The 15,227-nt window shown below is 37.3% G+C and overlaps 1 protein-coding gene across 1 annotated transcript in view; it reads left to right on the top strand.

Annotated features, from left to right (window-relative positions):
- LOC139736399 (cystathionine beta-synthase-like) overlaps positions 1 to 15,227 on the top strand; it is a 43,200-nt gene that overhangs the window by 25,760 nt on the left and 2,213 nt on the right. The window contains exons 5-9 of the mRNA XM_071647151.1: positions 1,491 to 1,582; positions 4,009 to 4,219; positions 4,728 to 4,833; positions 12,543 to 12,620; positions 14,391 to 14,525. Coding sequence (XP_071503252.1) covers positions 1,491 to 1,582; positions 4,009 to 4,219; positions 4,728 to 4,833; positions 12,543 to 12,620; positions 14,391 to 14,525 — 622 coding nt within the window. The remainder of the gene's footprint in view (positions 1 to 1,490; positions 1,583 to 4,008; positions 4,220 to 4,727; positions 4,834 to 12,542; positions 12,621 to 14,390; positions 14,526 to 15,227) is intronic.

Below are 15,227 nucleotides of genomic sequence, written 5' to 3'. Positions count from 1 at the left end.
GTACAATGTTTCTCTGCTAAGTAACCATCATAGCAATGCTCTCCATTTCTTTCTTCCTCGTCTTTTTTTCCAATTTCAAGTTATTTGCGTTTAATGGAGGGAGAGCTTTTGAAAATGATCCATGTGCAAAAGCCATTAAAAAAAAAAATAAAAAGCTGTACTCACTAGGACCGTATTGATTTGAGCTACGATCATGAATTATCTGCATGGAATACCCTTGATACTTTTTTGGAGGGATTTAAAAAAAAAATGCGTCTTTATAATTTGTCTTTTTGAAAATGGGCTTGAACCATCAAAGTTCACATCTTTTTTTTTTTTAGATTCCAATTTGCTCATAAAGTGGACATCAAAAGTAATTGAAGAAGAGCAATACATGTACATATCATTGCTGGGATGACAAGACGTTGTATCTCAAATTTTTGTGAAAATGACTGTTTTGGATTAATGGTCAGATAATCAGTTTTTATCCTTTCCAAATCCTAGTTGTCTTACCCCCGAAAACGAAGTTACCAAGTCAAAAGGAAAAGCTATCCCATCTGTTATAGTGCTTTGGCTGCCATTTTTTTTTTCTTTTTTGCTCTCCTGAACATTTATCATTTTGTAGATACGAGGTCTTGTTGCCCGAGCGATGATATTATATTTCTCCCTCTTCTCTATCGCTTCAACCTTTCTACAGTCCAGCTAAGGGGATGATACGGGTAGTCGCAAAGCCGCCTCCGTGTCATCTCTGTCAGGTGACTCTAGAAGAAGAAGGATTAAAATCAACATAATTGTGACTTCTGTGTAACACATGATAATACAATCCATTCATCTTGCTGCAAGTACACTTATGGAGAAAAAGAAATTACAGTCAACCCTGCCATAGTGACCACCTGTCTGTAGTAGCCACTAAATTTGAATCCCTGCAATAGAAAAGTTGTGTTAAAGACCCTGTCTATAGGGGCCACCTGTCTACAACAGACACTTTTTTTTTTTGTCTCCCTTAGGTGGCCGCTATAGACAGCTTTGACTGTATAATGAAGTTGGAAGAGAATTTTTTTTTTTTTTTTTTTTTTGGGGGGGGGGTGCTCGCATGGAAAGCAAGGCTATGGAATTTAGACATGAAAGCTTGCTAGCACAGAAAAGCACAAACCTAAAATGGAAATAATGAATATTGTTAGTGTGAGGAACAGACTACATATAATTTATGTCTACTTTGTAATATCGATATTTAGAGCTGTATGAATTGTAGTGACTATATAGATTATGATAGTGGTCATATTCAGTTCGTAGGTGATTGTAACAATGCTGTAATTAAATGACAATAATGTTAGTTTTACTTCTAGTGCTACTGCTAATACCATTACTGCTGCTACTACTACTACTGCTACTACTACTACCACTACTACCATTACTACTACACTGCTACTGCTACTTCTACTGCTACTATTGCTGGTGCTACTACTACTATCGCTCAGTGTTGCTATTCTTTTGTATCTAAACCTATCCAGGAAAGATAGACATGGTAGTGTGTGGAGCTGGGACAGGTGGGACAGTGTCTGGAATAGGACGGAAGCTGAAGGAGAAGAACCCACACATCAAGGTGAGTGACCAGAAATACATGGGAAAGAAAAGAAGTACACCACTTAGGAATTGAAAATCCATTCTAAATGAATGATTATGTTCATATAATGTGCAAAGATTGTTTTTTGCGTAATTGTACAATCATGCCATTTTACTAGTGATTATTTTTTCTGTTAATGTTCTATTCACTTTCAGACTATCAAATAGAACTCTTATACTTAGGAGATTGAATCATCTCACATAACCCTCATTTTTTAAATTTTATATATTTACCTGGTATTTGTGTGTGTGTGTGTGTGTTTGTGTATGTGTGAATGTTTATTGGGAATTTCCCCTTAATGCCTACAATACCATTATGTTTCTCATAAGATACACGTATGTACTTCAAATCTCTAATTCTTTGGCCGTCATGAATGCTGTTGATGACGGAAATTTTCCATGAGGGACTAAAAAAAAACGACATGGATTCTCAGAGCATGGGGGAGTACAACAGTGTAATGATGGAAAATTCCATGCATGAATGCCATGATGCCCTGATTGAACTCTGGTGGGTGCCATTTCCATGAATAGAGCCGGGTGAAATGTAGACCACTAGGAAGGAAGATGTAGTACCGACAGGAGGCTGATCGGAATAATGAGTGTCACAGGGCTCATTGGGGGAAGTGGTTGTCTGCTGTATAAGCACACACACACCCGCACACCCACACGCACACCCACACGCACACCCACACACACCCACACACACACCCACACACACCCACACGCACATATCCACAGATACAGACACACACTGAGACTTTTATATGAGCAACAAAAATACTTTCCTTGTGCATGCACTCACATGCACACATTTTTTTATTCAATACTACTTATTCACTTACATTCAGACAATAAAAAAACAACAACCAGCAAGCACTTTCTGGCGTTACTGTACTTTAGTAAAAACAAAAAAAAAGTTCCCTTTATTAATAGTATGTTGCCTGACATGCATGCACCACACACACATATACACAGACACAGACGTTATGCAAACACAAAATGATGAAAGCCCCCACATTAAGATCTGTTTCTCTAGAACAAAAGTAATAGAGTTTAGGTAGTGCGGTATACATTTAGTTACTGTAGTTTTTATTTCCTCATGGCAGATCCAGGATGTCAAGTGGGGGTTCAGTTTATATACATTTTCATCTCTTTGAAAATGCCTCTGTGGGCAAGATGAACATGCTATGTATACTCTGATGAACACAAGACTGTGGGTCTCATGTTTTCTGTCACTCTTACCCATCTTTTCATTACTCTTCTTTTTCTTTTCTCTGCCTGTCTTGTCTGTATTTCCTCACTCATCTATTTTTTTCTCTCTCTCCCATACACATGATTCTACATGATTCTATCTATCTATCTATCTACATATATTTATCTATCTATCCATCTATTTATCCATCTATCTATCTATCTATCTATCGTAATCTATCTATCTATCTATCTATCTATATGAGTCTATTTTATTTGTATGTGGTGCATCAGTACGTTACCTGTATAAAGTCAGAGATCATGTAAGGAAAAAAAATGTGCATAAAGCTGACTTTTCCAATATAACATTTACAGTTTTCTAAACTTATTCCTTGTAAAGCATATTGTCCTTGTAATGAAGTAGGGCAAATTATGTATCAGTTTTAAAGCTTAGCATCTGGCAAATTTTACTGCCAAAAATCTCAAAATTATTTTTCCCGAAAATATATGCATTTTTGTGATAATGCATTACATATGCTTACAGTCTTTTAAACACTCCTGCTCTGTATAATGTACTCAGTACTGTAAGCTGTTATTTTTGTGAGGGTTTCATATCTACAAATTTTACGAATCACTGTTGGACTAAGAATTTAACAGCATGCAAAAATGTCTTCCTTGCACTGGTGTAGTAGTGTACTTCTGCTAGCATCCGTGTCAATTCGCGAAAATAGCATCTTACGAAAATGTCCATGACCTCCTTAAAATATCTGTATATGATTTGTCACGCCGTACACTGCGGTACCATCGTAACCCGAGGTGTGGCATTGTGTACTGTAGTGCCATCTCAAGTCCAGTATCATACAGTGTTGTCATGGTGACTATTTTCTCATTATCAGCATGGGCATGAATCGGCCTGGCGATAACGATAGCCATGCTGATTTTCCTTCCATATATTTCAACTTTTAAACAGCGAAGAGTACATTAGAGCATGTAAATGAGAGAAAAAAAAGTCATTATTTGCATGCATTAATTGTTGCACAATTACAAACAAGAAAAGCGCTGAAAAAAATAATTCAACGAAATGGCGAATTTTCATGTGGTACCCCAGGGTACCAAATATTGCATCATATGAAAATAACAGTTTATAGAAGTTGTTCAGTATATCAATAACTCATCTTCATCCTTTATTCCTCCATTGCCTCACCCTCACTGTAGGTGGTCGGTGTGGATCCGGAGGGCTCCATCTTAGCCCAGCCAGAGAAACTTAACGAGACCACGGTGACCTCGTACGAGGTGGAGGGCACAGGCTACGACTTCGTCCCCACTGTCCTGGACCGGTCAGTGGTGGACGTGTGGATCAAGACTTCGGACAAGGACTCCTTCATCATGTCCAGAAGGCTCATCAGGGAAGAGGGGCTCCTCTGTGGTGAGTTATATCTCCCCCTATTCCCAGTGGAAGATTCCTTGTAGCCCAGGCAAAAGACGTGTGGCCGGGTGATTCCACTAAATCAAAACAGGTGTTTTTTTGCAGTGTCACAGTTTTTGTCCTGGACCTGTCTGTACGGACAATAATACCCTGTAAAATAAAGGTGAAAAACACCCTCTTCCATGGTTGTGGTATCCACTTAGATCTTTCAGACCACTTCTCAATCATATTATGAATAGAGCAAATCTCCCAAAATGAGTGAAGAACAATAAAATGGTGTTTACTACCCTCGAATGCCCATTTTTCATTTTCCTTGACCTTTTTTTTGTGAACCTCTTGGATTACATTAGAATAAATTACAATATTTCTTCTGTGGAAAAACAAAATGAAACAAAACAAAACAAGACTTTAGTAGTGCTTCTTTCTTTGACTCAGTGAGATCAGTTGTAACCTTCACTCATGTAACCTTCCCTTAAAACTTTTTTGTTGCTGGTTGCCATGACACCAGGGGGCAGCAGCGGTGGGTCCATGTGGGCGGCTCTGGAGGTGGCCAAGACACTGAAGGCCGGACAGCGCTGTGTGGTCATCCTGGCAGACTCGGTCAGAAACTACATGTGAGTATCCAAGCCAAGAGGTGGGGCTGGACAGTGAAAGTTAGTTTTGTTGTGAGAATTAGAGTTAGGGTTAGGGTTATGTTTGTGTTTCGAATTTATGTTTGGCTTAGCGTGCAGCTATTTCATGGGAGCAAGTGTCATGAAGCCCTTAATTTGCATACAGAATGATTGCCAAGAATAAACGCAAAGCGTGACTGTTTGGCGACCGATAATGAATAATATTAATTAATACAATAAAAGAAAACAAGGTGGTCCAACATGATGCTCGTGGAATAGACGGTTAAGGAAAGAGAGAGAGAGAGATGGGGGGGGGGGGGGGGGATATAATCCTCCAGTTGAGAAAAACCTCCCATTTTGCTTGCATTTCCCACAGAGCTTATTATCTCTACTTTATAGATAATCATCTGAGTGAATCATATTCCATCCATATATGATATCATAAACTATTGTTTGATTCATCCCCTGGAAACCGAGGTTGACTTGTTTGTTAGTTTACTATTAAAATTGTGAAGTGTTTTGCAGAAGTTGAGCACTTTGACTTATCTCAGGACCCCTAAACACATCTGGCAATGAAGGATATAGCATTACGACGCTTATTTAAAACCAACTGGAGCTATAATACTGTGGGCGGAAACATGCCTGCACTTGTCTGTTGCGACAGACACAAACTATTAGATGTTATGATCAGAAGTAAAATGTCACAAAACAAACAGCTACTAAATATGAGTGTGTTTGCTTTGTCATTTAGCTATGAAAATGCATTTGTTTGCATGAATTTGTCAATCAAAGTTTGTGTTTTCTGTTAAAGAATAACATGTTACATTTTGTGATTGCTGTTAAAATGTATGTCCACTAGACACGAAGCCATATGGAGCAGTTGTATTTATCTCAGAAGTTTTGCATTGTACTGAGTGCCACACTTGTAAACTTCCAATATACTGTATGCCCCTATAAACTCTGCAACATGTTTCAGCAAAAGTACAATATATAGATGGTAGCTACATACAAGTGATTGTCTTCCTTTTGGCAACATCAAAGAATATAAATTATGCAGTACTTCTCAGTACATACAATGTACAAGTGGAATAATACTTGAAGTTTTTGAACTTATATGAACTCTTTTAGCAACTACAGTCAAACCTGTCTATAGCGGCCACCCAAGGGAAATGAAAAAGTGACCATTATAGACAGGTGGCCGCAAAGCGTGACTGTTTGGCGACCGATAATGAATAATATTAATTAATACAATAAAAGAAAACAAGGTGGTCCAACATGATGCTCGTGGAATAGACGGTTAAGGAAAGAGAGAGAGAGAGATGGGGGGGGGGGGGGATATAATCCTCCAGTTGAGAAAAACCTCCCATTTTGCTTGCATTTCCCACAGAGCTTATTATCTCTACTTTATAGATAATCATCTGAGTGAATCATATTCCATCCATAGATGATATCATAAACTATTGTTGACTTGTTTGTTAGTTTACTATTAAAATTGTGAAGTGTTTTGCAGAAGTTGAGCACTTTGACTTATCTCAGGACCCTGGCAATGAAGGATATAGCATTACGACGCTTATTTAAAACCAACTGGAGCTATAATACTGTGGGCGGAAACATGCCTGCACTTGTCTGTTGCGACAGACACAAACTATTAGATGTTATGATCAGAAGTAAAATGTCACAAAACAAACAGCTACTAAATATGAGTGTGTTTGCTTTGTCATTTAGCTATGAAAATGCATTTGTTTGCATGAATTTGTCAATCAAAGTTTGTGTTTTCTGTTAAAGAATAACATGTTACATTTTGTGATTGCTGTTAAAATGTATGTCCACTAGACACGAAGCCATATGGAGCAGTTGTATTTATCTCAGAAGTTTTGCATTGTACTGAGTGCCACACTTGTAAACTTCCAATATACTGTATGCCCCTATAAACTCTGCGACATGTTTCAGCAAAAGTACAATATATAGATGGTAGCTACATACAAGTGATTGTCTTCCCCTTGGCAACATCAAAGAATATAAATTATGCAGTACTTCTCAGTACATACAATGTACAAGTGGAATAATACTTGAAGTTTTTGAACTTATATGAACTCATAGCAACTACAGTCAAACCTGTCTATAGCGGCCACCCAAGGGAAATGAAAAAGTGACCATTATAGACAGGTGGCCGCAAAGCGTGACTGTTTGGCGACCGATAATGAATAATATTAATTAATACAATAAAAGAAAACAAGGTGGTCCAACATGATGCTCGTGGAATAGACGGTTAAGGAAAGAGAGAGAGAGAGATGGGGGGGGGGGGGGGATATAATCCTCCAGTTGAGAAAAACCTCCCATTTTGCTTGCATTTCCCACAGAGCTTATTATCTCTACTTTATAGATAATCATCTGAGTGAATCATATTCCATCCATAGATGATATCATAAACTATTGTTGACTTGTTTGTTAGTTTACTATTAAAATTGTGAAGTGTTTTGCAGAAGTTGAGCACTTTGACTTATCTCAGGACCCTTAAACACATCTGGCAATGAAGGATATAGCATTACGACGCTTATTTAAAACCAACTGGAGCTATAATACTGTGGGCGGAAACATGCCTGCACTTGTCTGTTGCGACAGACACAAACTATTAAATGTTATGATCAGAAGTAAAATGTCACAAAACAAACAGCTACTAAATATGAGTGTGTTTGCTTTGTCATTTAGCTATGAAAATGCATTTGTTTGCATGAATTTGTCAATCAAAGTTTGTGTTTTCTGTTAAAGAATAACATGTTACATTTTGTGATTGCTGTTAAAATGTATGTCCACTAGACACGAAGCCATATGGAGCAGTTGTATTTATCTCAGAAGTTTTGCATTGTACTGAGTGCCACACTTGTAAACTTCCAATATACTGTATGCCCCTATAAACTCTGCAACATGTTTCAGCAAAAGTGCAATATATACAATTTGTAGATGGTAGCTACATACAAGTGATTGTCTTCCCCTTGGCAACATCAAAGAATATAAATTATGCAGTACTTCTCAGTACATACAATGTACAAGTGGAATAATACTTGAAGTTTTTGAACTTATGTGAACTCATAGCAACTACAGTCAAACCTGTCTATAGCGGCCACCCAAGGGAAATGAAAAAGTGACCATTATAGGGGCTATTCCACAGGTTGGTGGACATGAGCTTAAAAATTCAAATTCAATATTTTTCTGTGTTATTTTCATTTTTAGTCCTTCATACATGATATTTTCAGGAACCAAAAATAAAAAGTTAATTTTCATACGTTTACTTTGGGGAAAAATGGTTGAAAGTTGTGACTTCTATTCCGTACCAAAATACAAGAAAAATAGAGAAAAATGGAATATGGCATATTACCATTTCATTATTGCAACATCATACCAGTTTATTCATTTCTGAATTTTAGAAGACTCAAATTACCTAAAATACACAACAGCTTTTCAAGTAATTTTGTAGAACTCGTTCAAAAATAAATATTGTAACCCACTTAGGCGATGTAACGTGAGTAACCAAAAAAACTGACTTTGTTTTCTGAGAGAAAAATTCGTCACATTAAATTGGTGGTATTTGAAATTCTCTTCCTTCAAACAAACTCTGACAAGGTGATGACGATCAAAATCACAACAAAGTACTAATCTTTATAAAAATGATGAAGAAAAACTGTAACGTGAGTAACCTTGTAACGTGAGTAACCATTTTGTAACGTGAGTAACCAGCAAAAATAATGAATTTAGGTAACATTTACTGTGGGATGGCAAATTTTAAGTCTCATGGTAAGCTCTGAAGTTATTTTTGGTTAATTAAAAGTGAAATGAGAGTACCCCTCTCTGATGTGACTCTTTCCTCATAAAAAATAAACAAATAGATAAATAAATATGAGCTTGGTACATGACATTGTCAATTTTGGAAACGCATGCTCTTTTCTACAAGGTGTTCCCAGATGTCAAAGTGGGAAAGTATAAGTAAAATTTACTGAACTTTGTCTCGATCATGTCCAACTTTCAAACAAGCTTCCCCACAATGTTTGTTTTTAAGATACGTACAGTAAATATCACAAGAACTTCATCATGGAAATTAGTGCTCTTCACAAAGTATCATCACCATGTCCCATTCTGCATGAGCTCCCAGAGATCTAGAGATTCTTGTGTACATAGTGAACCTACACGTAAGTGAGCACGCTGGATGAATGAGTGCAATTTGTGCAAGGATGGTGGAGATTCATAAGAATCATGAACTCTGACAGTGCTGGTACCCAGTGTATCACCCCTAAATGTAATATCAACGCTAAATGTAATATCGACCCTAAATGTAATACACCTTAACCCTAAATGTGATAACAACCCTAAATGTAATACATTTTAACGAGATCTCAAAATGCAGCAAGTCAAGTTTAACCAGAGTCAGAGGAGGCACAAGAGAACCCATCTATCTATTAGAGACTGGTATACAGTGGAGTAAGACAGAAAAATGTATCCTGGAGAAGTAATTTCAAAGTTCTACATATCAAGTATATTTTACACTGTATCTGTAATGGAGCAAGTTGGGATGTATTGGAAATGGCCCAACCCTTGTAATCTTTTACATGAAATAGAAGATGTTTAAAGGACAAGTTCACCTTCATAAACATAAGGATTGAGAAAATGCAACAATATTAGTAGAACACATCAGTGAAAGTTTGAGGAAAATTGGACAATCGATGCAGAAGTTATGAATTTTTTAAATTTTTGTGTTGGAACCGCTGGATGAGGAGACTACTACAGCTTGTGAGTCATATGCGTACAACAGTATAAAGAAAATGTAAAAGAAAATTCAACATATTTTCACTTTTTTTCGCATAATAAAAGAGCACTTGACTTGCCTCTTTCTAAAGGCAGGGGGAATAATATTACCCATAACATTTGTCGGTAACGAGTCAGTGGAATGTGTACTTTTTTCAAAAGATGGAATTTTGTGAAATTCTCTTTATATTTTCCTTATATTGTTGTACGCATGTGACATCTAAGTTATTCATATACTGCAGTAGTCTTCTCATCCAGCGGGTACTGCACAAAAACTTCAAAAATTCATAACTTTTGAACGGATTGTCTGATTTTCCTCAAACTTTCAATGATGTGTTCTACTAATATTGCTACATTCTCTCAATCCTTATGTTTATGAAGGTGAACTTGTCCTTTAAAGAAAAAAAACTACCGTAGATGCACCAGCTATCAATATTGACAATAACTGTGGACACTTTAACTTTCAATACAAACACATATCAGCTGGATAGTCAAAATGCAGGTTAAATGACATGGACAGTATCAAGAAAGGAGAGCTCAATGTGAACATTTGATTTGGATTTTGAGTCTATGTCTAGGTTCTATTGTATAGCCAATCTGAAGAGTATTTAATTATGTTTGTCTATTTTTTTATACTTACTGCTGTTCTTTTTTACACTTTGTAATTGATGCTGAGGCGAGAAATTAAATTGAATGCATTTGTTTTCGAGTTTTTTCATTTGCAAAGCCCATGCCAGATCTCATACAGTATAGTAAATACATAAATAGCATACATTGTATATACTGTCCAATTTTAAAGTAAAAGAGAAAAGGAAACCTACTCAGAATGTTATCTTTAAACATAAACTGGTCTCTGATATCCTACACACATTATTTCAGAAAAAGAAACTTGAATGCTACACACATTATTAATTTTTTTGTGACATTTATATTGAGGACCATACATGGACAAAATGTAACGTGAGTAACCGTAACGTGAGTAACCACCTTATCTGCACCCCAAGAAAAAACCATGCGTTTGTTATTTTTCATACTATAAACAAAGTTTGTCTCCCTACTGTACTTCTTTGAAATGGATATAATTAACTTTCATAAAGGCTTGGTATGAGGACACTTTTCACTTTTGTCGACTTTTCATTTTATGCATGTCCAAATCGTGTAACGTGAGTAACCGACACATTTTAAAGATTTGCCAGGAGCATATCAAAATTTCTCAAGTTTTGTTTTTATACAAAGGATAGTCAGACTGTATACTTTGTTGTGATAAACAGTTGTTTGGTTCATATCTATAATAAGGGAGTTACAGCTCCAGGAATGAGTGAAGGTTTCTCCAAGTGTAACGTGAGTAACCGTGGAATAGCCCATAGACAGGTGGCCGCAAAGCGTGACTGTTTGGCGACCGATAATGAATAATATTAATTAATACAATAAAAGAAAACAAGGTGGTCCAACATGATGCTCGTGGAATAGACGGTTAAGGAAAGAGAGAGAGAGAGATGGGGGGGGGGGGGATATAATCCTCCAGTTGAGAAAAACCTCCCATTTTGCTTGCATTTCCCACAGAGCTTATTATCTCTACTTTATAGATAATCATCTGAGTGAATCATATTCCATCCATAGATGATATCATAAACTATTGTTGACTTGTTTGTTAGTTTACTATTAAAATTGTGAAGTGTTTTGCAGAAGTTGAGCACTTTGACTTATCTCAGGACCCTTAAACACATCTGGCAATGAAGGATATAGCATTACGACGCTTATTTAAAACCAACTGGAGCTATAATACTGTGGGCGGAAACATGCCTGCACTTGTCTGTTGCGACAGACACAAACTATTAGATGTTATGATCAGAAGTAAAATGTCACAAAACAAACAGCTACTAAATATGAGTGTGTTTGCTTTGTCATTTAGCTATGAAAATGCATTTGTTTGCATGAATTTGTCAATCAAAGTTTGTGTTTTCTGTTAAAGAATAACATGTTACATTTTGTGATTGCTGTTAAAATGTATGTCCACTAGACACGAAGCCATATGGAGCAGTTGTATTTATCTCAGAAGTTTTGCATTGTACTGAGTGCCACACTTGTAAACTTCCAATATACTGTATGCCCTTATAAACTCTGCAACATGTTTCAGCAAAAGTACAATATATAGATGGTAGCTACATACAAGTGATTGTCTTCCCCTTGGCAACATCAAAGAATATAAATTATGCAGTACTTCTCAGTACATACAATGTACAAGTGGAATAATACTTGAAGTTTTTGAACTTATATGAACTCTTTTAGCAACTACAGTCAAACCTGTCTATAGCGGCCACCCAAGGGAAATGAAAAAGTGACCATTATAGACAGGTGGCCGCTATAGGCAGGTTATCCAACTATACGTGTGCATTGCCTATACATGTACATGTATCATCGTTGTATACATCTTTAAGTACTTTAGTGTACATGTACATGCATACATATGCACATAGGTGTGTTTCATGCATTGAACAATGCTGGTGTTTATTGTTGCACAGTAGCATGTTGTACAGTCGTGAAGAAAGCTTAACACTAGTGCATTATTATGACTGAATAAGTGATGAATTCAGCTGTGGCGGTCACTGAACATTGCCCATGAATGACTAGCACGGCCACATATCAGAAAAACACTCTGAATTACCGGCTCTGTGGCCGCTATAGACGGTTAAAAGCTACTGCGGGAAACAAAATTTGTGGCCGCTGGCTACATTAGACAGGTGGCCGCTATACACAAGGCTTTTCTCTCGGGGGGATTTTTCAGTGGCCGCTATAGACAGGTGGCCGCTAAGGCAGGTTTGACTGTATCTGCTTTTCTTATGCCACTCGTGCCTCCTTTTCTCTCCCCCCCCCCCCCCCCCCCCCCCCCCCCCCCCCCCCCCCTCCTTCGTCAGGACCAAGTTTCTATCAGATGAATGGATGGTGAAGAAAAGTTTCTTGGACAAGCATGTGGACAACACACCCCAGCACTGGTAAGATGCAACAGGAAACCAAAGGAAGAAGTTGACTGGGAGGCAGTCCAAATATGGGGAGGGGGCAGAAATGTGTCCATTGTGTGTGATTAAGTACTCTTTTTTGTTGTTTCTGATGTCAGTAATTTCAATTATCTACCCGCACTGTGCAGGGCTGCCAACTAATATGTGTGTGTGTGTGTGTGTTATTTTTGTTGTTGTTGTTGTTGTTGTTGTTGTTGTTGATAATTTCAGTATTTTTCATCCTATTCAATTATAGGAGGATACAATGTATGTTTTGAAGATTGTACTTAAAATTTTATTAGAGTTAGCTTGAATGTGTGATGTGATATTTCAACCAATGTACAACTTTTGCCTTCAAAACGTGGTGTATTTTATTTATTTATTTATTTATTTTTTGATCTGTATGTGTGAGCATGTTTTGGGTTTGCAGAGGTTGGCAAACCTGCAGAGTAGCACACTGTATAGACCAATTACGGTTTGGGTAGTGTTTTTTCATGTTAATTTCTAACCGGGGGCCCCAGTAGGCCCAACAAAAGATGATTCATGCGCTGATATCACATTGCACCTGGCTTTTGGCATAACCTATTGAAAGTGCTTTTATTCTTCTTTGGAAGTCACCCAGTCATGGCCGCCATAAGTTTAAAAGTGCTCTGAAGTGGAATTCATCTAAGCGCCATAATGTTCAGCGAGTCTAAATTTTTGCATATTATTGAATTCTCGTCACAATGTTGATAGGGAGTGGTAAATTCATGATTATGGAGTACAGTCATGGTGGGGGAAATGTACGCATGCACATCGCATGCATGTCATGATCAGAGTACATAATTTCACATATTTTTAGATTAACAAATAGCTCCTTACTGGCAAAAATTAAGATAGCTCATAAAACATACCGCGTCTCCAGTATATGTGACCCTGCACCACAAAACAAACAAAAAGTCATCAGACATGGATTTTTAGTTAAGGACAGATTCTGAAAGAGCAGACTCTAAGCTTTAAAATGATGTATATACAAATGTAACTCAATTCAAGTGGACTCTCCTAACCTATCTAAATATTGGAAAGAAAGTGCACACTCTGGAAAAGTGTGAACCAAGAAAAGAGGCTCTGAAGTACAGGGTCTATCTGTCTATTCAAGGGCTTTAATCTTTGCCAAACAGTGCTAGCTGTGCGATGAATGAGACAAAAAACAGGATGTAAACCACTGGAGCAACAACAATGAAGGGATTTTCAGATTAAATTGAAATTGAGCATGCTCTATTAACACATTCTGTTCATGATTAATGAGAACTTTCAAAGCAGTAGCATTATCCCTTCAAAAGTTATCAGACTTGAAAGTGAAGAGTGTGCAAAAGGTTATCAAGAAATGAAAAGGGGCCTCTAAGACATACCTGATCTCACTACTCTACAAATAAGGGTTGTAGAAAAACTACCCATAGAATGCACTTTCCTTTTCATTTTATGATCCGAAACTTAAGAATAATGTAGAAGAAGGGCAGCTCTTCAAGAAAATATGGAAAACTAAATATTGACTTGGTTGACCCTTACTTTTTGAGTGCTCACATGAAATCAAGGGGTGCGACTTTTTGTTCGTTTTGTGATGCACGGTCACATATATTATGTTTGTCTGTGTATAGGTGTATACCCCCGGAGATGTATACAGATATCATAAGTGTATATTTGATCACCAGTGATATGTCCATTTTCCAACTGACCAGTCAGGCTTGCTGTCATTTCTTTTCTCCATGCTGTTCCCTTGACCTTCAGGTGGTGGAAGCAGCCCATCTCGATGCTGAAGCTGGGAATGCCGCTGACCGTCCTCAGCTCGGTCAGCTGCCAGGACGCCATCGACATCATGAACAAGGAGGGTTTTGACCAGCTTCCCGTCGTCGAGGACTCGGGGTGAGAACAATACTACAAACGTGTCTCATAACGAAAACAGTCAGATTCAGTAATGAAGATTTCTGCCACACAGATTTTTCAATAAAGTTCAAACTTAATTTTCTTTTTGTCAGCAGAATATATAAAAATTTTTAATGGAAATTTGACATGCATTTGATTAATGTACAAATGGAGCAAATAGCTCCACATTATATGTTTCATGTCTACAGTAAAAACAAAATGCTTGCAAACACACACACACATACTTGTAACAACACATTTTCTAGAACTCATTATCATTCTTTACTAAAACTTAAATTATCTAATAATTTTGGTGCATTTGATGTGATGTGACACCAAAGTGCACAAACACTGCATTCTGTACCTATGAATCGTGTGTTGTTCAGGAATATTAATCTCATTTCGAAATCAGCAAAATCACATACCGGCAAAATTCTTCCGACAGCAACTAAGTGCAATGATGAATCAGGAAAGAATTGAATTGTAGTGAAGTATCTTTAATGCTTTGTCATCATTTCAAAGTTTATTGCCGACAAACGGCAGATTTATTAGCCACCCATCGTAATGCATTGCTAGTAGATTATAAACCTGCCGTGACGATCTCATTCGAAGCTCACCACTCGCTGTGGAGTTCTAGGAAAAGACAACATGCCAGGTATGGTTTTACTGGAATGTTCTGACTTGTTTACATTTCATATCTAG

Source organism: Diadema antillarum, unplaced genomic scaffold (genome assembly GCF_040938485.1).
Source record: "Diadema antillarum isolate AM-2024a unplaced genomic scaffold, OU_Dant_1.0 seq00000643_RagTag, whole genome shotgun sequence".
In the NCBI taxonomy this organism is placed as follows: Eukaryota; Metazoa; Echinodermata; class Echinoidea; order Diadematoida; family Diadematidae; genus Diadema; species Diadema antillarum.
This window is presented reverse-complemented; position numbering and strand designations above follow the sequence as displayed.